General features: G+C 46.4%; 1 protein-coding gene and 1 pseudogene across 1 annotated transcript in view; both read right to left on the bottom strand.

Annotated features, from left to right (window-relative positions):
• Positions 1-17,302, bottom strand: part of KCNK13 (potassium two pore domain channel subfamily K member 13) — a 100,639-nt gene extending 83,337 nt beyond the window's left edge. Inside the window, exon 1 of the mRNA XM_045807644.2 lies at positions 16,375-17,302. Coding sequence (XP_045663600.1) covers positions 16,375-16,714 — 340 coding nt within the window. The 5' untranslated portion in view covers positions 16,715-17,302. The remainder of the gene's footprint in view (positions 1-16,374) is intronic.
• Positions 17,303-22,312: 5,010 nt separating this feature from the next.
• On the bottom strand, positions 22,313-23,257 carry LOC123799061 (calcyclin-binding protein pseudogene; annotated as a pseudogene).
• Positions 23,258-23,799: the final 542 nt, after the last annotated feature.

Here is a 23,799-nt window from a genome sequence, read left to right as displayed (position 1 = left end):
CGGACCCACACCCGGCAAGGCTTGTGGAGAGAAAAGCCGCAGAATCTCTGTCCTCCTGTTCCTTTTAAGGCAGTTGTTGGATTTTGACCCGAGGGGGCATCTAGCAGTGGGTGGTCACCATGGGGGCCCTACTGGCAGAGGTCAGGGATGCTGCTAGATATCTTAGGACGCACAGGACAGTCCTACAACAGAAGATCATCTGGCCCCAAGTGTCACAGTGACAAGCTGGAGAAATGCAGCTCAGGGAGTTTGTAAGGAACTGGGCATGGGCAGCTCAGGTTTCTTGGGTGGGGGCAGACCTGATGCGAGCTTCCTCTTAGCCCCGGGGGAATGCAGAACAAGACCTCTTAGGGGGAGAGCAGGGGGCCAGGCCAGGGAGCCCCGGGGCCCAGGGCTGGGGGATGCAAAGAAGACAGAGACACAGAAGAGCCTCTTATAGTTACTGTTGTTAAAAGGACAACTGCTACAAACATCAAAGGCGAGTCTGACAACGTGACTCCTGACCCCACTCTCCTGGCACAGGGAATTTCACTTGTGATGTTGGAATCTCTAGTCCTAACCTCTCTCCTGAGCCCCAGACCCCCACCACTTCCCCCCACCCCAACTCGTCCCAAAGGTGCCCTGAGGTCAACAATTTCAAAGCTCAACTCAGGGTCCTTTCAACCGTCTCCCTTTCGGAATCCCATTTCTCACCCCAACTGGCGCGTGTCCGGGGACCGTCCTTCCTCCTGCCCTTCCTGTCTACCAAGAATCTTGGGAATTTGGGGAATTGTTCCCTTTTTTACTTTCAGTTGCATGCCCCCCCCCACTACCCCCACTGTCCCGCCCACACCAGATGTGGGTGTGTGACCCTGACCTCCCCTCTGGCTAAGCATTTGTCTTATAAACCTGTCCCATGCGGGGCCCTGCAGAGCTCTGTTCAGGGGCTCTGGAAAGACAGGGTCCTTCTCCTTCATGGTCTAAGGACCACGCCAATCTGATGCTTCTGGGGCCAACGTCATTGCTCTGAAGCAGGCCCTGACTGACCCTCATAAGAAAAATGAGAAGCCAAGACAGAGACAGACAGACAGACAAAATGATACCTGGTGACATCATCTAAACCCAGATCCAGCCTGTCTGAGGTGGACCTTTCAGTTAAATTATCAATAAATTATCTTTTCATTTTCATGAAAGATGTTTTTGTCAGAGAACTTTATCAACGACCTTAGTTTAACAAGAAATAAAAAATTGAATATTCCTTTTCATCTGCGTTATTGGTTTTTCTTTGGAGACTAATATTATTACAGCCTCAGTTAAGAAGAAAAGGAAGGAGGGATGGGCGAAGGGAGTGAGGGGAAGGCAGGCCGGCCAGCCAGGCTCTGGCTGGAACAGTGGCACCTGCCAGCCCTGAAGGACCCTCAGGGCCAACTCTGCGGCGGGTTCTGCTCCCTGCCTGCCTTGGGCAGCTCCCCTGCATCCTGCCCTCACCACACTCTACTCCATGGCCTGTTTGTGGCAAAGAGGCACTGGTTCTAAGATCTGTGTCAGGCTGTCCCCAGGGGACCTCCCACCTGCCCTTTGTCAGCCTCCTGTTTCCTCCCTGTCCTGGCCTTTAGATCCTGTGGGGACCAGCCTGGGGGCCACTTCACGGCTCTCCCTGCCTCTTCTCTCTTCTTCCAAGAGATCTGGACACTTCTAGTAGATGAATGTCTCTTTTTACTATGCGACTCTTCCCCAGTGTCTAACAGCAGGCCAGCCCCACTGTGCAGAGCTCCTGCCCTATGGCCTGACAGTCACGGCTCTTTGTGACTCGCTCATGGATTACGCTGCTGTGGCAAACACCGTTAGATGCCTCTGACATCCTTTCTCTCGTTATTCCTTAGTAATTACTCTCTGACATATTACTAACTGGAATAATGAGCCCGTTTCCCAGCCACTGTTGCAGCTGGGTGTGACCCTGTGACAAAGTTGTGAACAATGACTGTCAGGGGAAGGACGATCCGGAATTTCTGGGAAGCCCCCTGTAGTGGACATGCTGTTTGTGCCCTGCCCAACTCCCCCTAAACTCTGGACCAGCTGTGTGTGCCCATCCCCTGGCTGCTGCAGGATTTACTGCTCACAGCTGACACCTGACAAGTGTCCTGCACTTTTAGACCCTTCCCACCCCCAGCCATGACCAGTGACTGGTGTGGGCATATAAAACCCAGTACCTTTGCCTGAAGGTGGGACACATTCCAAGGTGTAATTCATGCTCCAGAGCTCCATAAAACAACCTCCTACTTGGCTTCTTCTCTTTCTATCTCCTCACTTCCTTTACTCTCCCACTGGCCTCTTCTGAGAGCACTACCTTGATAAATCACCTCCACCTAAATCCTTAGCCCAAAGTCTGCTTATGAGGGAAAGTGACCTAAGACATCTCTTTGAAAGAAAAGGACACGCCCTTCCTCTCCCTTTCCTTCGTCCTACCACCTATGGTGTAGACGTGATGGCCAGAGCTCCCGCAGCCACATTGAGCCCTGAGGACCAGAGACACATCCTAGGGATAGCAGAGCTAAAGAGGTCTTACTCCTTGTGACATCATACAGTCTGTACCAGGCCTGAATTGCCTACATGCAATGCAGTGCCTTTCCCAGCATAGAGTAAAACCTTCTGTGCTTTACCACGGTTTTTTGGGTCTTGCAACTTGAAGCTAAACAAAATCCCTAACTGATGGACTCTCTTACTTACCAGCTGTGTGTACTTAGGAAAATTTCTCTCTCTCTGAACCTTATTTTCCCTGACTCAAAAGAGAGTTGAGAGAATGAGCAGGTCATCGTCTCTTCCCAAATAGACATTAGACTCCACCTTCTCCAGGACATTTGTCTTAATTAATTGAATAAGTAGAGGTGTGGTTACTTTCAGTTATCAGTTCCCAGAATTCAGTTTTCATCCATCATTCCACGACATCAAACATACCCCTGTGTGGTTAAAGCACGCCTTGTACACACATTTCTTTTCATAGGTGTTGGTATTAGGACACAGGCTGTTAAATAAAAGAAACTAAGTCTAAAAATACAGCAGGCTAAAAAATAGTCTAGCGTGCCTCCATACCGAATACAGGAATATGACATCTGGAGCAGAAAATATCAACAGGCAGAATGAATAAAACAGGCCTTAGTGAGGACAATGCTAAATGTAGCATAAATTCAGTTTAAAAAATTTAAATCCCAAAGAAAGATTTCCAGATTCCTCTGGGACTGAGAGTGGCTTAACAGGACCTATCCAGGGAAACTAAGATGAGCAAAATTAGATGAAGAAAATCTACTTTAGGAGAAAAGAGAGAATAGTTATAAATCGTCCAAAGCAAAAGCCAGAAAAGCAAAAATAAACAAATGGGACTGCATCAAACTAAAAACATGGGCACACGAAAGCAATGAGAAAAGGCAGCCTAGTGGACAGAAGATACTTGCAAGTCACAGACCTGATAAGGTGTTAATATCCAAAATATATAAAGAACTCATACAACTCAACAGCAAACAAACAGATAAATAAGCTGATTAAAAATGGGCAGAGGGGCACCTGGGTGGTGCAGTTGGTTAAGGACCTGACTCTTGGTTTCGGCTCAGGTCACGATCTCAGGGTCGTGAGATCAAGCCCCAGGTCAGGCTCTGCACTCAGCAGGGAGTCTGCTTCTCTCCCTCTCCTCTGCTCCTCCCCTACTTGCACACACCTGCGCTCTCTCTTTCTAAAATAAATACATCTTTTTAAAAAAATGGGCAGAGGATCTGAATAGACATTTTCCCAAAAACGACATACAGATACAGGCCCACAGGGACGTGAACAGGTGCTTGACGTCACCGACCATCAGGAAAATGCAAATCAAAACCACAACAAGAGGGGCGCCTGGGTGGCTCAGTTGGTTAAGCGTCTGCCTTCGGCTCAGTTGCGACCTTGGGGTCCTGGGGTCGAGCCCCATGTTGGGCTCCCTGCTCAGCAGGGAGTCTGCTTCTCCCTCTCTCTGCTCATGCTCTATCTCTCTCAAATAAATAAATAAATAAATAAAAACCACAACAAGATAATCTCCTCACATCTGTCAGAAGGGCTATTCTCAAAAAGACAAAAAAAAAAAAAAAAAAAAAAAGAAAAACAAGTGTCCCCGAGGATATGGAGAAAAGGGAACCCTTGTGCACTGTCGAGGGGAACGTGAATGGGTATCGGCACCATGGGACACAGAACAATGGAGTTTCTCAAACAACTAAAAGTCTCGCTTTTACTTTCTCTTTGGAAGCAGAAGCAAGGCTTAAGAAAATGCAATTGGTGTCGAGTGAACTATCATCCAAAGCCTAAAGGCCCAGAGGCAGGAGAAGAAGAAACGGACTGGAAACGAAGAGGAAGGTACCAGAAAGAGATGCACTAAAGATTGCTGAAGAGAAAAAGAGTATGGCTTTGGTGTGCTCTCGGCAATCAGATATGATGACACAAGTCCAGTTTCAAGGCGAAAAAAATGTAATGTGAAAAAGCGTTTCCAGAGAACAGGATATAACAACAAGGGACCTGGGAGACAAGGCGTTTGGAGGGAATGGAGCTGAACCCATGCATGCAAGACTCACTATCATTCAGGGGGAAGGGTCTTAATTTTATTTATAACCACGAAAAATAATGGCAGATATCGTTTTTATATCCCAGGAAGTTTAGATAAGTTTTCATTCTGATCACACTTTAAGTGACCAAAAGAATACCCAATGTACTGCAATAGAAGGCATGGCATTGGAAAGGGAACAGAAAAACAAGAGAAATGCAGAACAGAAAAGAATATTGCATATGAGACCAAACACCAAATGGGCCAAATTCCCCTACAAAGAGAAAAGTCTGTAACTGGTTTAAAAAGAAAAAAATACAAAATGTATTAAGTGGTTTGCTTAAAAATATATTCAAACTTACAAATAAAGAAATGGTCTAAAAGTCAGCAAATATCTCCTAACATAATGCAGGAGCTTAATCATATCCATGTTTAAAAATAGATGTTAGTATAGAAGGCATTAAGAGGTAAACCAAGGTATTATGAACAGAACAGCAGTTATGCAAGTGATGACATCAGTAATTCTGAATGTATATGCCCCGACACACGCAACCACAATGTTATTTTGGGTGTGTTCTCTAGGTCGAGAGGGTGTTCGGGGGCGATGTTCCCTCCTTCTCCAAAATTCTGTAACATAAGTGAAAAGCCAGCTGAAACATATACAGATACTAGGATACAAAGAAACACTCAAAACAGAAAACAGAATTCTGGAAAATGCACATTCTCAAATCACTGTGTGATAATTTTAGAAATAAATCCGATCATAATTATATAGCCAACCACACAAAACCATTTAAAAAGCAATCTTTTTGAATAACATTTGAGCTGAGTTAGAGCAAAACGAAGAATGGATGAGAATATTTGTCTCAACCACAGAGGGACCCGGCTTGATGAGAAACCATAGAAAAAATTGCCAGTAAAAATGAGCATATTTGGCTATATAAAAATCTTTTGTACATGCCCCCCCCCAAATGTAATAGTCAATAAAAAGACAGCAGAACAAGATAAACATTTTGGGCATATATAAATAAATACATATAACAGAGATAAAAACTCAGGACCTCAGGATAGCCCTTTAAGATACCACAGAGAACCCCATGGGCTACTTGGAGCACAGTTTGAAAACCACTGCCTTGGCTGATCTGTAAGGTCAATGCCTCGTGATCTTTATCAGATGCTTAACACGAGGGAAGACCCGGGGCGCCTGGGTGGCACAGCGGTTAAGTGTCTGCCTTCGGCTCAGGGCGTGATCCCGGCGTTATGGGATCGAGCCCCACATCAGGCTCCTCTGCTATGAGCCTGCTTCTTCCTCTCCCACTCCCCCTGCTTGTGTTCCCTCTCTCACTGGCTGTCTCTGTCTCTGTCTAATAAATAAAATCTTTAAAAAAAAAAAAAAACACGAGGGAAGACCCAAGACACACAAAACCCTGGTGTGAACAGGCCAAGAGCTCACAGGCAGAGTCAGGAAGTGATTTCTGGATCAAATGTGTTGGAATCAGAGATGAAAGTCCCGGGGGCCGGCACATTCTAGGCGCATCGGTTGTCAAGGTGATGGGAGGAAGGCTGCATAAGATACTGCAACAGGAGGTATAAGTCTCCCTTGGCATGGACTCCCAGGAGGTGGGCAGACATCACCCAAACCTTTTACCCGTGGAACCACAGATGGTACAATATCACAAACGCCCCCTGAGATTCTGCTCGCCAGACCGTGTCTGTCTTCTTATACGATCCCTAGTCACCCAAGGACCACCGCAACTGAAAAAAGAGGTCACAGGCCCGTCAGCTGGCAATTCTTCCCACAACAAGGACCCCAAAGGAAGAAATGGCAAAGCAGTAGTGGTTCAATGCATAAGCTCTGAAGGGAGCCTCCAGGCTTCTTCCAGCTGGTTAACTTCAGACACAGCATGAAAGCTCCCTGGGCCCTAGGATCCTAGTCTAGCACATGAGAATATTAATAGTAATCAACCTCATGGGGCTCTTATAAGGACATATACAAAGATGTGTGCTGTATTTAACCCATGGTAAGCGCTCAATACATTTCATAAACTTTATTACACACGAGAGTAAAAAAAAAAATAACCCCAAATCCAACAATTTGAGGATAAACTATGCTACATTAATAGGAACGTGTGAAATTCCTGGGAAAGTGTACAGGAAATAATGTAAAAGGAAAGAAACAAACTGAACAGCATATCCTGATAGATTACAACACCTAAGTGTAGACATGAGGATCCGAGGAGTTAAGAGAATATAAGTGCCCCAGGTCCTTTTAGAAATTAGTGCGTGCATAGTGAAACAGCTAATATGCTAGTTCTCCTCCCCCCTGCCCCGGTGCTGATCAAACGTCCTGCACAAACAGGCACACAAATGAACTGTAAAAATCAAGATTTTTGTTACTGACCAAGAAAGGTAAAGAACTTTTTGTCTTTCTTGCTCCCACAGGAAAAGCAGCCAAAGCTCATGGATGGTCAAAATTCTACCTGGGAGGCTCAAACTCGAGTTAAGCCATCATCAGACCTGCCTGGCCAGGCTGATGCTGTTTTACAGTTAGAATCTGAATGCCTGTGGGAACACAGGCCCCACTGCCCCCAACATCCCACACCCCAAGTTAGACTTGTGTCATTCATGGCCTGACCCCTGGGTTCACCTACCACAGGGTTTCCCCGTAAGGAGGGGTGATGGAGAGAAGAGATGTCACGGGTGGATCGGAGAATGGGACCAACAGAATCTGGCACTTAGGCTTCTAAAGATGGCTCTCTGGCCCAAGGAAGATGCAGGGGGAATGCTACAGGTGCAACATCTCAGAAAAGTGATATGATGTTTAGCAATTCAGACAAACTGAACTGAAGGAGGCAGAAGGCTGCAGGGTAAAGGGAGAGCTTCTTAGTGATGGAGACACCTCCCGACGAGATGCGTTGCCCCACTGTCCTCAGTGGGCTGTGTGCTGCCGGGTCTGAACACGGTAATGTCAGGCTGAGAGTGTCCCCTTGTGTAAAACCATTAATGTGTTATGATCATAACCTTGCCCTGCTCTTCTCACCACCCCCCTGTGGGACAGCACTGCTGCTTGCTGGGCCGGTCCCCAGGGCTATCCTTCACTGGGGAGAGAGCAGGTAACACGCTGAATGAGAAAAAGCTAAAACAAGTTGGAGAGGTGAAGTCACTTGTGATGACAGAGAACAGACAGAGATGGGGGGGGGGGATGCAGAGGGGCAGACACACTGAGAGGATCTGAGATAAGAGGCTCCAGAACTCCTTTAAGATATATGACACTAGGAGAGGAGAAGAGAAAGAACATTCCTCTGTGTTATAAATGGGAGCCTCTTGGGTTCTTTAGAAATATGCAAGCAAAAATTAAATTTACTTTCTCATTACTTTGGGCTAATGGACCATGCTTCTTTGAATGAAACACCACCCTTAGCACCCCAAGGGGCTCAAGAATTATTTGGGTTACATTCATGCCAAATCTCTCCTTTATGGAGAAAGTTATGGGGGGTGGCAGGGAGAGAACAGGATGGCTTTTAGGATAAAAGAGGAGGAAAGCACCATGTTTCCTAAGAGAAGAATTTAATGAAACAAGCTGAGTACATACGTGGACTAGCTGGCGTGCTGGACAGCGGAGAGTAGAGGGGTGTCCTGCGATGGAATTCTAATTTCCAGATACAGAAATTTTCCAAGAAGGAAACAAATGATTGAACAAGCCCAGGGTTCACAGGATGGACAGCGTGAGCTTCCTCATGCAATTTCAGAAGATAGATCCCAAGAGAGATGGCCCTCTCACCTGACCCTGGGGAAAGCAAATGCCTACAGGTCACTCTCTGTGCCGTCTCTTTCCCCTTGACCATGCGGCATCGCTCCTTCAATATAATCTCACAGTGCACCATCGTTGTTCACACGAGACAATATGGGGAAATGTTTTAAAAACTACTGCTATGATGGGGGCTGTGGCAGCACTTGGAAAAATACTGAACAGAAACTCGTGTTCTTATTAGATCTGGATGGAAAGTTATTTTTTAAACACAAACACAAACAATGGAAGACATCGCAAGAAAAAGACCGGGATACAAAACTACACAGAAATTTGTAATGTTCCTAAATCTCATAAATGCTGAACAGAAGACAAAAATGCATGGAAGGTATGGCCCAACCATGACAAAGGGCCCAAATCCTTCAAATACAATGATTAACACAATATCCCCTTGCTCCCGATAGCAAAATGGGGGAAGGACTAGCTAGCTGACACAGGAAAGATGTAAGTATGTGGGGTTTTTAAAAAAGATTTTATTTATTTATTTGAGAGGGAGGAAGGGGGAGAGAGAGAGAGAGAGCACACAAGCAGGGGGAGAGGCAGGGGGAGAGAGAGAGAGAAGCAGACTCCCCACTGAGAAGGGAGCCTGATGCGGGGCTCAGTCCCAGGACCCTGAGATCATGATCTGGGCTGAAGGCAGACGCTTAACCAACTGAGCCACCCAGGTGCCCCAAACTATAAGTGCTTCTAATAACTAGTTAAAATTAATCAACTTTAGTATAAATCTAAGAAATTCTAATTATGAGATTCATTTTTACCTAATTACAACATATGCTCATGTCATAGTGGTTATGTGGAAAACAATCAGATACAAAATATGATCTAGTCCTGTGACTTTAAGAGGTACCTTTCCCCAACATTTTAGTATCTTAGAAATTGGGGTGCTCTCACGATGGCTGGCATGTCAAAATTTAATTGGCAGCCTCCTTAATGGTACGTAAAATAACGGAGCATCTTACATTCAATCGAATAGCACTTGGGGTACAATGTACTATACACCAAAATATTAACAGTGATTCTTGTTAGATGGTGGGATTGCGGGTGATTTCTACTTTCTTTTTTATACTTTCCTATATATTTCCAGTCTTCTCAAATTAATATGTATTTCTTTTATCATCAGACAGTAAACAAAACAAAACCTGGTTCTAATCTTGATTTTGCCCTTTTATAGCGAAGTCCTGATATAGCCCTGGTAAGTTAACTATGCTTTCTGTCCTCAGTTTCCTTATCTGCTAAATGGACCGATAACTTCTCTGCCTACCTCATGAGATTTGTGCACAAATGCTTTGCAAAGTATGAAGTGCCTAGTCAATGTGTGATTTAAATCTTGACACATGTATGAGCCCACGAACATGTGATATCCATTAATGTACTTATCAGATGTTTTTATTCTTTCTCAATGCCTGTTCATGATGTCAGTGTATATAGCTTTACACTGTAGAATGGTGATTCCCAATATTTTGTTTGAATTCGATATAATTCTATTTCATAAGCTTTTTCCTCAACTTTGTTCCCAGGGACGAAAAAACAGATTTCAAAAACAATATTCAGTTCAGCACCACATAGATTTGCACGCTGACCAGGCCAAATCATATGCTCGTCAGCCCAGCTCCCGAGCCCCACGAGCCTTCGAGCCTTGTAGAATCCTGAGGCACAAGTGCTAATCACAAGTCACACCCAGGGCCAAAAAGGGGTGCCAGCATAATTACTTCTGTTCAATTGAAAGGAACACCACTGCTGCGGCCCAGTCTGGAAATCTACCTTGAGGGTTACGCCACGGAGGTGTGGCAGCTCTCCGTCCAAGCCTCTCCAATCGACACAAGCCACGGTCCCCTTCTCAGCCCAATCCCAGTGCACCCCTCCATCTGGTTAGGCTGCCCCTGCCTAAATCAACTTGCCCCTCGTGTACTTAACGACCAGCTGGAGAGGAGGTCCACCAAGACAAGAGATGAGCACATCTCACCTCCTCTCCGCTCCAGCCTGGCCACCAGTTTGTCTACGCTCGAGAGCACAGGGGGCCTTGCCCTCGGCAGCAACATCCCAAACGGCTTTGACGTGCCTCTGACCCACCTGGCTGTTTTGTTAAAGAACAGATTCTAACTCAGTTGGTCTGGGGTGGGCCTGAGATTCTGCATTTCTAACAAGGTCCAAGGTGATGCTGACACCATGGCTTCACTGACCACTCCGAATAGCAAGGATCTCCATGGTCTCCAACGCTATAGCCACTCCCATCGCACACGCGTCCGTGCGCTCCCCGGACCGCCCACCTCAGAGCTGCCTGGGGGAGCTTCTCAGAATGCAGATTTACTGCGTCAGGATCTCTGAAAGGGGGGCCCAAATGCCTGCATTTGAACAAGCACCATACTCCCCTCGGGTGAGTTCTTGTAGACACTGAAGCCTGGGAACTGCCAGCAGACAATTCTAAGCATCCTTCCTGGACCACAGCACTGGGAGCTGCATGTTTCCAAGTTCGGCGGAGCGGCTTTTACTGAATGGCAGCTTGCACTGAGGGACGCGATGCTATGCAGGAGCGCACAGCTCTCTTTCAGAGTTATGGCCTAGATGCTGTGGAGAAGATTACTCATCATCTTACGTGCTCCCATTCATAACAATCTGTAGGAAAAATTTCATTCCAGTCTGAAAAAGTTGGGTGTTTTCCAAACAGGCAGCCTGGATAAGAGGGACCATTTAATGGTTGTCCTTGCCCCTCTATTTCGACGACTGGAAACTCAGCCAAATCTGGGGCTCACTTTTGGCCATTAAGCAGGTCCTTTTGACGTAAACCTCTGTGTATTGACAATATGTGGCTGGGGCGCCTGGGTGGCTCAGTCAGTTAAGTGCCTGACTCTTGATCTCCGCTCAGGTCTTGATCACAGGGCATGGAGTCTACTTAAAATATAATTAAAAATTTTTAAAAACCCCCCAAACCAATATGTGGCTTAACTGAACTGTCCCAGTCACGGTTTCTCATCTCCTCCATGTCTTAAATCCATAATATCCATTTCTAGTGCCTTGTACATATGCATGTGTAGTAGGCTTCTGAGCCGTTCACCAATATCCAACCTTATCCACTTCTGGACTCAGGGGAGCAGTGTGGTTGTCCTTGAAGTTGGGTGTGGCCATGTGACTTGGTTTGGTCAATGGAATGTGTGTGGAGGTGACTCGGGTCCCTTCCAGGGGATGGCAGCTGGTCCTCCACACTTCGGCCCTTCCTGGGCAGTCCTGGAAACATGAGCTCATGAAGAGTCGTCACAACATGAAAGCAGCCTGAACAGGGGACCAACAAAGGAGACAACTGCCCTGGGGAGTCACCACACACACCACAGGGAGTTTGGTGAGAGTACGAAGTAAGCCCCCGATGTGTTAAGCTACTGAGATTTGGGGGTAACCTGAAGCCTAAGCCTACCTCGACCATATCATATGCAAATGACCTCAAGTCCTTTTTGGAGAGACGCTGAGTTATAAATACACGGGCCGATACAGAAACAGACTCCTAACAAAAGCCTATTTGAGGGAAAAGATACTTAGAGAAGATTATTTATAGAATATACTACCAACCTATTTCTCTGAGTAGTTCCAAGTTGATTCTCGTTTCAATCTGATCACCAGCCTCTTTCAGAATCAGCATCCCTGACTTGTGTGTTCATATTTTGCTCTTCTTAAATTATGGCAAAAGAGACATAATATTTACCACTGTAACCATTCCTAAGTATAATTCAATGGCATTAAATACATCCATTCTGTTGTTTAACCATCACCACTACGCACACCCAAAACTTTGTATTATCCCCAACAAAAAGGCCATACCCATAAAACTACCCTTCTCCTCTCCCCCCAATCCCTGGTAACTTCTGTTCTAGCTTCCATTCCTCTGGAATTTGTCTATTCTAGGTACCTCATATAAGTGGAATTATATAACATTTGTCCTTCTGTGTCTGGCTTATTTCATTAAGTATAATGCTTTCAAGGTCCATCCATGCTGTAGCATACATCAAAATTCCATTCTTTTTATGGCTCAGCAGTACTCCATTGTACGTACCTACCACTTTGTGTTTATCCATCCATCTGTTGACGAACACTTGGGTTGTTTCCACCTTTTGGCTGTTATGAATAACACTGCAACAAACATGGGTGCCCAGTATCTGAGAATCTGCTTTCAATTCTTTTGAATAAATGCCCTAGGGGTGGAATTTCTGGGTCATACGGTAGTTCTCTGTTTAGGCTTTTGAGAAACTGGCTGTTTTTCATTCTGCTTTTATTTTATTCTTTAAATTTTTATTTAAATTCAAATTAGGTCACGGATAGTGTGTTATTAGTTTTAAGGTAGAATTTAGTTCTGCTCTGACTTTTAAATCAAAGATCTCAGACAACAGGTGCATGAAATTCTCCAATTGCATTTTCAGGAAAATGTCGTTTGAACATCACACACTCTCCTATGCAATGCTTCCTGTACAAAATCCCAAGGGGAAACTTTTTTGAGGGTTAGGAACTGGGATGAGGTTGATGCTTCCTTTTTCTGATAAGGATTCCAGTATGGGTCCTGACTCTTCCATGGGGCTTGCAACCAAATTTCAAGCTTGAATAGTCCTTGCTGATGCCCCACTCACACCCTTTAGGACCTCCTTTACCATTTCTGGGCACACTGGCCTGACTTCAGATGGCCAGTGCCTATATTTTTGTCAGAGGACTGCCCTTGGCTGTCCATGAAAAAAAAATCAGGCCGGAAGTACAGTTTTCCCCCATTATCTGTGAGTTTGCTTTATGCCACTTTGCTTTTATGAAAGACCTACGTTAGTACGCGTAATTGCTAACTGAAAGAAATTGGAGGATTTTTACTTTTAGGAAATGGTACTTGCTTTATCCTTTCACGCCGTTTCAGTTTACAAAGCTTCCATAGAAACAGTCTGCTTTCAGATGGCGGGGGAAATCTGTACCTGGGAATTATCCTTGTGCTTCCCCTGTTCTCCAAGCAGCTCTGAACCAAATCCTGACAGCTGTGGGTGTATAAATGCCCCAGCCCCATTACTTGGGATAATTCTGGGTCATGAGCTTTGCACTGTTTCAAGCTTCCACTTGGGAGTAAGTATCAGTTGCCCACTACAGTTCCTGCTGAATAGCAGACCCCATGGTGACTTACTTCCCTTTCTGTATCATTTCCTCCCTCCCTTGCCTGAATCCCTTGCACCTGCCAATCAACACAAATTCTTGGCTCAGCGTCTGCTTCTGAAGGAACCTGAACTAAGACAAAGCTCCTCTCTAGCAACTTCCTAGATCCATTTGCCTTCCCTATTTCTGTTCTTCTTTTTCCTGGTTCTGAAGTTTTATTTACATGTTTTTCATTGTTTCACCATATGCTTTCATGTTGTCTGTTACTTCAAAGTCTTTGCCGAATAAAGCATAGTGGAACTATTTTAGATGAAAAACATCATGCAATTGTTACAGCTAAAATACGAGATGAAAGGTTTATTGAATATGATCCCAGTTTTTAAAAATACGTATGTACATATGTGTGTGCATAGAAAAAAAGAATAGAAAGAAATGCACCAGAAGGTTAACAATGATTAACTTGGGGTGATGTCACTGCAGATGGCTTAACTTTTTTCTTCTTCATACGTTATTTTACAAAGAACGTGAAGTTTTAGCTTCCTTGTTTATAAAATGAGGATAATCATACCTACCTCATGGAGTTGTGTTGATGGAAATTAAGTGTAAATGTAATTAGCTGCATCGCATATTCACATAATAATCACAGTATGTGCCTAATATGTACCCTAATAAAGGGGAGTGAGTGCCGTAATTACAACAGCAATTAACAAAACAATTTAAAAGGAAATGTTAGCATTGAGAAAGTAAAAATAAGCCTGTGCTTTGTACTTTGTAAAGAACATTCACTTCCATGAGCTCATTATCCCTCCAGAACCCTGCAAGAGGAGCAGGCTTAGGGGGAGGGAGTGGGCAGGAGACAGAATATTTACTGAACAGTGAACACGTGCCAATGCCAAGGTGTCTGCTTTGTAGACATCTCAGGTGAGAAGGATGGGGCTCAGAATGGTTAAGAAACTTGCCCAAGCTATGGAGACAGGGCCAATAGCTCCAACTCCAGATTCTCAGTCCAGGATTCCTTCCCTTCTGACAGGCGACATTATTGCATTTGTGCCTCAAAAGCCCCTGTTCCTACCTGCCCACCCATCCAAGACATTCTCCGTTCCTAAGGCACCAGCGTCCACCAGTCAATACATACAAGCGGCTGCTTCCTACCTCCATGTCCACGGGGAGGACCAAGGGGTAGCTTGTGGTGGGGAAGAGGATTTAGCTCCCCAGATCTCCCACCAAGACCACCCCCAAATGAATAATCAGTCTGAATAAAAACATTGTACTCGCGATGCAGACACAGAGTCAAGGTCAGCTCCACAGCAACACTTCTCAATCAGGCTGTTCACCCCAAGTCCTCCCTACACAGAAATTCTAGAACTGTCTTCACAAAAGAGTTGATACAGTGGGGGATTTAGGGAATTCTGCTAAGAGAGCCCACAGAGATGGCAGGCTGGGAGAAAGAACCGTGATGGGCATTGCTCCCCCTCTATCCCCCTCAGGGCCTCCTGTTCTAATCATCATAGGGAATGCTAAGAGAGCTTTTTTGCTGCCTCATAGTTGTGGTGTCATAACGGCCCACTGATGAGCAGGGACCGCTATGGGATGGGAAGGGGGTGGTGAGCTGGACAGTGTAGCACCAAGTGCTTCTGAGAGAGCCCGTGTGTCCCTAACCGTGCCAGTCCTCCCTGCCCTGCCTCCTACTCACCAGCTGAAGCCCTGGGCTTCTAGACTAACCTTGGGAAATCTTTCTGGACTAATCATTCTCCTGGCAGAATGTCAACCTAAGACAGCCATGCGTGGGAGCTTCAAGCAAGTTTGCCTTGTCACCCTGCCTCACTGACAAGCTCTCCTCCCAAGCACAGGGGCCGGGGCTGAGAGCACCTGCTGTGCCCTGAGGGCCCTGCTGCAGTTCCTGGGCTCCGGCAGCTGGCAGCTACTCCCCTTCTGGGTTGTCTTTCAAAGCCCCTCCTCCGCTTCAGCTCTCTCCTTCCCTCAGAATTTCTACAGTGTCTTCCCCAACCCCCTTCTCACTTGATTATGCTTCGGAGAGGAACAGTCTTTAGAGGTGTAGTAAAAACACTCCCAATGTTTTCCAAATAAAGGTATAACCGACCATAGCTGTGCTGTCCACACTCCTGGTCAAAAACTCTCCATGGCTCCCAGTTGCCTCTAGGTAAGTTCCAGCTCCTTAGTTTGGCAGTATATGTCCCCCTTCATGCCCTGAGCCCGGAGACCTTCGTAGCCTTCCCTCCACTACTCCATCTAGATCAGGTAGCTCATGGGGCACCCCCAAATGAAATTCTCCTCTATAGAGTGTAAAACACGTTAGTCCCCAAACCATACCTAACACTAACTGGTTCAACCCAAAGGTCAACCCCCTTTCTTCCTGGTAGGAAACCGTTTCCACCCTCATTAGCACTTTTGCCTCCCTACTTCCAATTTGATATTCAATCTGATTTTTCTCTCTGTAAGTTTGAAGTCATGGACGGGTCTTTGAATTCGCGCCTCGCCCTCTAACCATTGCCTCATGCGTGGTATTGGGTCAATACATCTTTGTTGGTTTGTAAGCTTTCTCCCTGAAGTTTCATGAACTCAAGCTCTATCTCCTGACCTAGACTGAAAATCCTCCAGAGCAATTTAAGGCTCGTTCAGATCCCCCGAGCGCTGTGCTAACAAGCAGGCCCTGACTCAGGGGGTCCAGGGAGAGGCCGAGACGGCATTTAGAACGAGCTCCCAGGTGATGCGGATGCAGCTGCTCCGTGGACCACGCTTAGAAAAGCAGGGAGGCAGTACCACCTGTTGACGAGGCAACAGTTCACATCTGTGCAGCCGGGCTGAGCGCGGAGGTGGAGGGACGCAAGACTGAGAAGCGGCCCGCCAGCAAGATGCCGGCGGGGCCGGCCGCCCCCTTCGCCCCCCAGCGACGCCCACTTACCTATGGTGGACACGACGGTGCCCACGAAATAGAAGGCGCCGGTGAAGTCCCAGCGCGGGCGGGCGCTGTCCACGCGGATGCCGGCCTCGGTGGCCTCCTCGTAGTGGCGAAGGAAGCCGCGCAGCTCGTCGCGGCTCAGATTGTGGCGGCGGCTGAAGTTGGCCAGGCGCTCCTCCCAGCGCTGCTTGGCCTGGCGCTCGTGCGCCAGCTCCAGCGCCGAGAAGACGGCGGCGCCGCCCAGCAGGTAGAGCACGATGAGCGCGGCGAGCAGCAGGAAGCGCGCGTTGTCCTCGTTCAGGTAGCCCGGGCCGCAGCTGCAGCCGCAACCCCGGCCGGCCATGGCCGCGCCCCCGGGGGCAACCGCACGCTGGAGGGCCGTGGCCACCGGCCGACTCTGGCCCAGGCCCCCTCCCCCGGGGGTCGCGGCTCAACCCGCCCCCGGACGTCCGACGGCGGGCTCGTCCATGACCGCTGGACGCTCCCCCAGGCCGCGCGGCTCCCCAGGCCGCCGCCTCGACCGCTCCCGCGGCGCCAGCTCCCCAGGTCCGCCTCGACTCGTGGTTTCAGATCCGCTTTGTCGCCGCCGTCCCCACCCGCCTTGGAGTTCTCCTAAATGCTCAAGGTCCGAGGGACCGGGAGAAGAGTCCGCTGCTTCTTGGCACCAGCATGCGAGCGCTGTTTCCACCCCGATGCCCTCCCTGCTCTGCTCAGATTGGGGAGGGGGCGTGGCGCGTCCTCAGCGCAAATAGGGGCGGACTTGAATTTCCCCCGAAGCAAAGATCTTCCGGCCTCGGAAGCTGGCGGGTTAGAGGAGCCGGCGGGCTCGGTCTCTTTGACCAGCGCTTCTCAAGCGCCGACGGCTAGGACGCGGGGTGTCGGTGTGCTGGCGCTGGTGGTGCCTCCCCAGATGGATCCGCGGTGCTGCGTGCCAGTCGCGCGGAGCCTCAGGCCTCTGGGGTTACCCACCCGGCTGCCGGGGTGTAGAGGCTGGAGCGGGTCCCGGGCAGGCGCACCCCGAGGGACTGCGCGGAGCCGGGTCCATGGGTTCCTACCTCGCTCCCGGCCCCCACGCTGCGCTGCATCCGGCGGACGGATCGGCTGGAGGAGGAGACCAGAAAGGGAGATTGGAATGGGGGGACGAGGGAAGTTAGGGGCATCTCTCCCGGGCAGCCTCCCTCGCCTTGCCCCTACCAGAGCGCCCTTGGCCTCTGTGTCCAGAGCGGGGGCGTCTTCCGATCCCACGCGCCGGCTGTGCCGGTGCGACGCGCGCGTCCCTAGCCAGTCCCAGTTCCCGGAGAGGTGGCCGAGGACAGGGGGCTGGAGAGTTCCATCTCCTCCATTGGGGCTTGGCCGCCTCAGTGTGCTCCAGGGATTTTTGTGCTGCCAGGACACAACGCAGGGTGCTTTCCCCCCACCCGGTGCAGAACAGAGGCCAGGCTCCCCAGCAAATGGCCAGGGACTCCCTCCCCAAGACCTCGCCTTTCAGGGGGCGCTTGCGCAGCCTCTGAGCTCGGGCTCTCACCTCCGGGAGAGACCCCTCCGCGCCGCTCTGTCAGGACTGTCCCCAGGTTCCCTCCTCGCCGCGGCCCCGCTCTGCACAACGGCGCTGGGAGCGGAGCTCCCAGGGCTCTGCCCTGCCTGGCTTGAGCGCTCCGAAGCCGCAACAGGTGGAGCCTCTTGGCTGCCAGCGGCAGCGACTCCATCCGGTTTCCAGCCTGCCGGCCACGCGGCGCCGCTCCCAGCGCTATTCTCCGCCTGCAGAAGCAGTCTCTCGGCTGGCCCACCTGGGGGCTGCAGCGCTCCCACCTCGGGCGCTCAGATCCCGGGGAAGTGGGTGCTGTAGAGGCAGGTTGGATACTTAGCGGGCTTGGGTGGGTCCCTCCTGGGCCAGAAGAGGGCGCTCCGTCTCCTCCAGACACAGGCGCCCACCTGTGTACCCAGCCGCACAGGGCCCCTCCGGAATCACCAGCCTCTGGCATGTAGGAGTGAATATGGATACATAGAGGAATGGACGCGTAGGCACCTTCAAACTAAGTAGAAGTTCCCAGCCTTCCGACAGAGTAGTCGCAGGCTCAGAGCCCACCCACCACCCGCTCACACTCGCCAGGAGCAGAGCATAAAGAAACACAGAGCTCTGAATGCCAGTACATGTGCCCTCCCCGCAGCTCCGTTACCTACTACTGAATGCCCCTGTTTTATCGAACTTACTGGGGGCAAGAGCTTTAGGAGGTAGTGCATTTGTAGACACATGTATACAACCAGGGTAAGTCCAGCAATTACTCCCCTCTCCCATTTTATGAAAATTTTCAAATGTAAAGTTGAAAGAATTCTAAATATTCTATATACTCACCACCTAGATTCTACAATGAACATTTTACTCTTCTTGCTCTATTACATACTTATCCATTCCTCTTTCCCATCTTATTTGGGTGCCTTTCAAAGTAGGTTGTAGACAGCATAAAGAAACAGAGCTCTGGAGTCCAGATATTTTTTTTCTTTTGGAGTAAAACTTACAGCAAAATGCACAAATCTTAAGTGTGCCATTAGACGCGTTCTGACAAATGCATACACCTGTGCAAATTAAACCCCTACCTATCCAACCTATCACCCAAATATCACCAACAGGTTAGTGTTCCTCATATCTTCTTTGTCAGCAAACCCCCACCCACATTCCTTCAGAGGAAATCACTGTTCTGATTTTTTCCCTACCAGCAACTGGTTTTGCCTTTATAGAAGAAGTTTTGCTTGTTCTAGATCTTCATATAAATGGAATTCTGCCATTCTATACTTTTGTGTAAAGCGTTTTTTGAGATCTATCCATGATCTATGCTTTGGTCATTTATTCCTTTTTATTGCTAATTTTAATTGTTTGAATATTCATTCTCCTATTGATAGGAACCAGGGCTGTTAGAATTTTTTGGCTATCATAAAACTGTTAGGAATATTCTTGTACAAATTTTTGTGGATTTGTTTTCATATCTCCAGTAAATACCTAGCAGTGGAACTGCTGGGTCATAGGGGAGATGGTATTTAGTTTTATATGAAATGCTCAACATTTTTCCAGAGTATAGCTAGTTGTACCAACCAACAATGGACAATAGTTCCATAACCTTGTAAACATTTGGCAGTATCAGTCATTGTGATTAAAATTTTTTTAATATTTAGAAGATTATTTATTTGAGAGAAAAAGCAGCGGGGAGGGGCAGAGGGAGTGGGAGAAGCAGACTCCCCAAGGAGCAGGGAGCCAGATGTGGGGCTCTATCCCAGGACCCTGAGATTATGACCTGAGTGGAAGGCAGACTGATGAACTAATTTGGTTCTTGCAACCTTAGTAAATTCACTTGTAGTTAATTAATTGCTTTAGGATTTTCTGTATAATCATGCCATTAGAAATAGAGTTTTGCTTTTTCCTGACATCTATTTATTTTTCTTACTGCAACGTTTAGGACTTCAGTATAATGGTGAATAGACGAGGTGGAAGCAATCTTTGTCTTGTTCATGATCTTAAGGGAAAACCTCCAGTTTTTCACTGTTAAATATATTAACTGTGGGTTTTTCATAGATACTCTTTATCAGGTTAAGTTTCCTTTAATTTCTAGTTTTCTGAGAGTTATTTTTAAAATCATAAATGAGTGAATGTTGCCAAATGCTTTCTCTGCATCTTTTGCAATGATCTTATAGTCTCCTTTATTAATGTATTGAATATCATTCATTGCTTTTCTAATTTTAGCCAACTTTGCATTTCTGGGATAAATTCTACTCGGGGTTCCTACTCTTATTTTCACTTTTCTACTTGTTTTGTGTTTCCTTTGCTTCTTTTCCCTAGCTTCTTATGGTGGACACTTAAGTCACTGATTTTAAATGTTTCTTCTTTTTAACGTTACCATTTTAAAGCTTTATTTCCCTGTTTTCCCTGTGCTAGCTGCATCCTAAAAATTTCAGTATGTTGTACTTTCATATAATTTTGCTCAAAATATTTTCTGTATTCGACCCATGAATTATTTAGAAGTGTGTTGCTTAATTTCCAAATTTCTGGTTTTTTAAGACAAATCATTTATTTCTAATATTTTCACTGTGCTCAGAGAACTATATTCAATGTGTTTCAATCTTTCTAAATTTGAGACGTATTTTACGGTCCGGCATATGATCTATCTTCGTGAACATACCATATGCACTTGAATATGTATTCTGCAGTTGTTGGGTGTGGTATAGACTCTATAAGTGTTAATTAGGTCAAGGTACTTGACAGTGTTTTTAAGATCTTCTGTCTTTACTGATGTTTATTCTAGTTATTCTATTGACTGGTGAGAGAAGAGTGTTAAAATCACCAACCATAAGGTACCTGGGTGGCTCAGTTGGTTAAGCCTCTGACTTCAGCTCAAGTCATGATCTCAGGGTCCTGGGATGGAGCCCTGCCTCAGGCTCCCTGCTCAGCAGAGGGTCTGCTTGTCCCTTGCCCCTCCCCCCTCTTGTGCTCTCTCTCTCTCTCTCTCTCTCAAATGAATAAATTTAAAAAAATCTTAAAAAATCACAAACCATGATTATGGAATTGTCCACTTATGTCAATTTTTGTTTCATAGACTTTGAAGCTCTGTTATTAAGTTCAAGCATTTATGATTATTACATCTTCCCAATGTAGTAACCCTTTTATTTTTATGAAATGTCTTTATCTCTGGTAATACCCTTTACATTCAAGTTTATTTTATCTGATATTAATCTAGTCACCATAGGCTTTTATACTTAACATTTGCATGGCATCTTTTTCATTTACTTTTAGCCTGTGTCTTTATGTATTTAAAGTGGACGCGAAATAAGTCAAGCAGAGCTAAGCGAAATAAGTCAAGCAGAGAAAGACAATTATCATATGGTTTCACTCATTTATGGAACATAAGAAGTAGGAAGATCGGCAGGAGAAGAAAGGGAAGAAGGAAGGGGGGGGTAAACAGAAGGGGGAATGAACCATGACAGACTAAGGACTCTGGGAAACAAACTGAGGGCTCAGAGGGGAGGGGGGTGGGGGAATGGGATAGGCCGGTGATGAGTATTAAGGAGGGCACGTATTGCATGGAGCACTGGGTGTTATACGCAAGTAATGAATCACGGAACTTTACATCAAAAACTAGGGATGTTCTGTATGGTGACATAATAAAAAACATTATTAAAAATAAAGTGGATTAGTTGTGGACAGCATATAGTTGAAGGTTGGTTGGGTGGTTGGTTTGATTTTTGGTCAGGTCTGACAATCTGCACATTTTAACTGGATTGATCAGATCAACACTGTTCAACAGAAATTCTGCAATGATGGAAATAAATTGTAAATATTTGTGCTGTTCAATATAGGGGTCTAATGTGACTACTGAGCTCTTGAGTGCCACTGAGGAACTAAATTTGTAATTTAATGTTAATTAAGTTTATCACACGTGGCTAGTGGCTATCATCTTAGACAACACAGGTTGAGACCCTGTATGTTTAACGTAGTGACTTAGGGGACCGGATCCAAGTGCGCCATTTTACTATTTGTTTGTCCCCACTGGTTTTCGATCCTCCGTTCCCATCTGCTTTTGGATTAACTGAATAGTTTTTAGAAGTCCACTTTATCTGTTGACTTTTTACCTCTACCTCTTGGCATTTTTTAAGTGCTTACTCTAAGGAGTAGCTTTTCACAGCCCTGTAAGAGGTAATATTGTACGACTTTGAAACCTTGCAACTATATGGGTTCATTTCTCATCCTCTTCCCCACATCCATGATTGTCATTCAGACCATATCTCCATATGCTAAAACCCCACAATACAATTTTTATTGTTTAAATAGCAATATGTTTTTATGCAAAAATTCAGGTTTTATTTTTACTTATTACATTGGTCGGAACTGATGTCAGGAACTGATAACTTTTGTTTTCTACCTCTTAGCTGAACAAAAATACACATGATGTGGCATTCTCCCTTTTCACATTTCACACAAGAATGTATTTTATCCTTTCTTGAACAAAATCCCCAGATTACCAAGGAAACCATCTTTGGAGGAAGTGTTTAATAAGCATATTTTATTTAAATAAATCCTCCAGTAGGAAATGGGAGAATTCATTGCCTTTACTTAGAAGGCAGTGTAAGTAGTTACCCGTCAAATTTTTCTGCCCAGCTCACCAACATTTCCTTATTGGAAACATCAATTTTTCCACATCACAGTTCCCAAAAGGACTTAAAATCTCAAAAAATTCTGTGTCTCCTTTGGCTTGCTGCTCCAATGATTCCACCCAGGCTTTATTAATGGTTCGCTTCATATCATCATCTCCATCTTCATATATTTTGAGAACATTCATCAATCCCTCACTAGGATCTGTTTCAGTGTTGTAGGAAGGATTTTCTTTCTCTTCTCATTCCTTTTCAACCCGAGTCAGGTAGTCTCACTGCGTGTTTTCTGCGTCCTTTCTATATAAGATGAGAACTGTATCTGTTTGACTTCTTTTTGAACTGCCTGCCACAGAGATGGGTTTCAAGAGATTGTTCACAATCACGGAGTAACTCTTCTTATTTATATTCTTTACCAAAAGATCAAATAACCTCTCTGTGAAATGCACTTGCACATTCTCAGTGAGCAGCTGATGAACTTAAGTTTGTGAAAATCTACATTGCCTTATCTGACTGACCCCATCTGTAATTACCAATTTTCACCTTATATCCTGTTCTAATGGGAGAAACCACAGCAGCAGCTTTTCACTGTCAAGTTCTGCTTTTTTCTGTGCTTTCTGCTGCACCGTGTTCTGGATTTCTGTCTCCATCTTGGGATTTTTCAGCTGGCTTTTTCTAGCGGTCTTTTCCAGCAGCACCCTCACCTCTTCCAGATCTTTCTAGAGCTTCCAACCGCCCTCCACAGTGGAGTGACTCTGGGTTTCTACAGTCAGCATAGATTTAAAGAAGCTTCCTGGCCTGGGTAGCAGAGTGGGAGCTGAGGGAGCCTCGTCCAAAGCTGAAGCCATGGTCGGGCTGAGTTGGGCAAGGCCCCAGCAGCTGCCGGGCATGGGAGAGAACAGGAAACCATGCACCAAGTGAGCGTGTGCATGCGGGCGGGCACAGACTTCACCTGTTCGTCGCGGCACCCGCAGCCTGCGCGAACACCCACCGGGTGCAAGACCTAGCCCACCTCTGCAATATAGATTTCTTAAGAGAAAGTCTTCTATATTTGTGCAGGTATTTGCTCTTTCTGGTGGCTTTCCTTCCTTCCTGAATATTTGAGCTTCTCTCTAGTATGTTCTTCCTTCAGCCTGAAGAATGTCCTTTAGCATTTCTTGCAGTGCACATCTGCAAATTCTCTTAGTTTTATCTGATAATGTGGTTATTTTGTCTTCATTCTTGAAGGATATTTCCTCTGGATATAGATTTCTGCGGTGACCTTTCTTTCTGCATGTGAAAGACCTTTTGTGCTGT

This window comes from Ursus americanus, chromosome 26 (genome assembly GCF_024610735.1).
Source record: "Ursus americanus isolate L20-20 chromosome 26, mUrsAme1.1.p, whole genome shotgun sequence".
NCBI classification, from domain to species: Eukaryota; Metazoa; Chordata; class Mammalia; order Carnivora; family Ursidae; genus Ursus; species Ursus americanus.
This window is presented reverse-complemented; position numbering and strand designations above follow the sequence as displayed.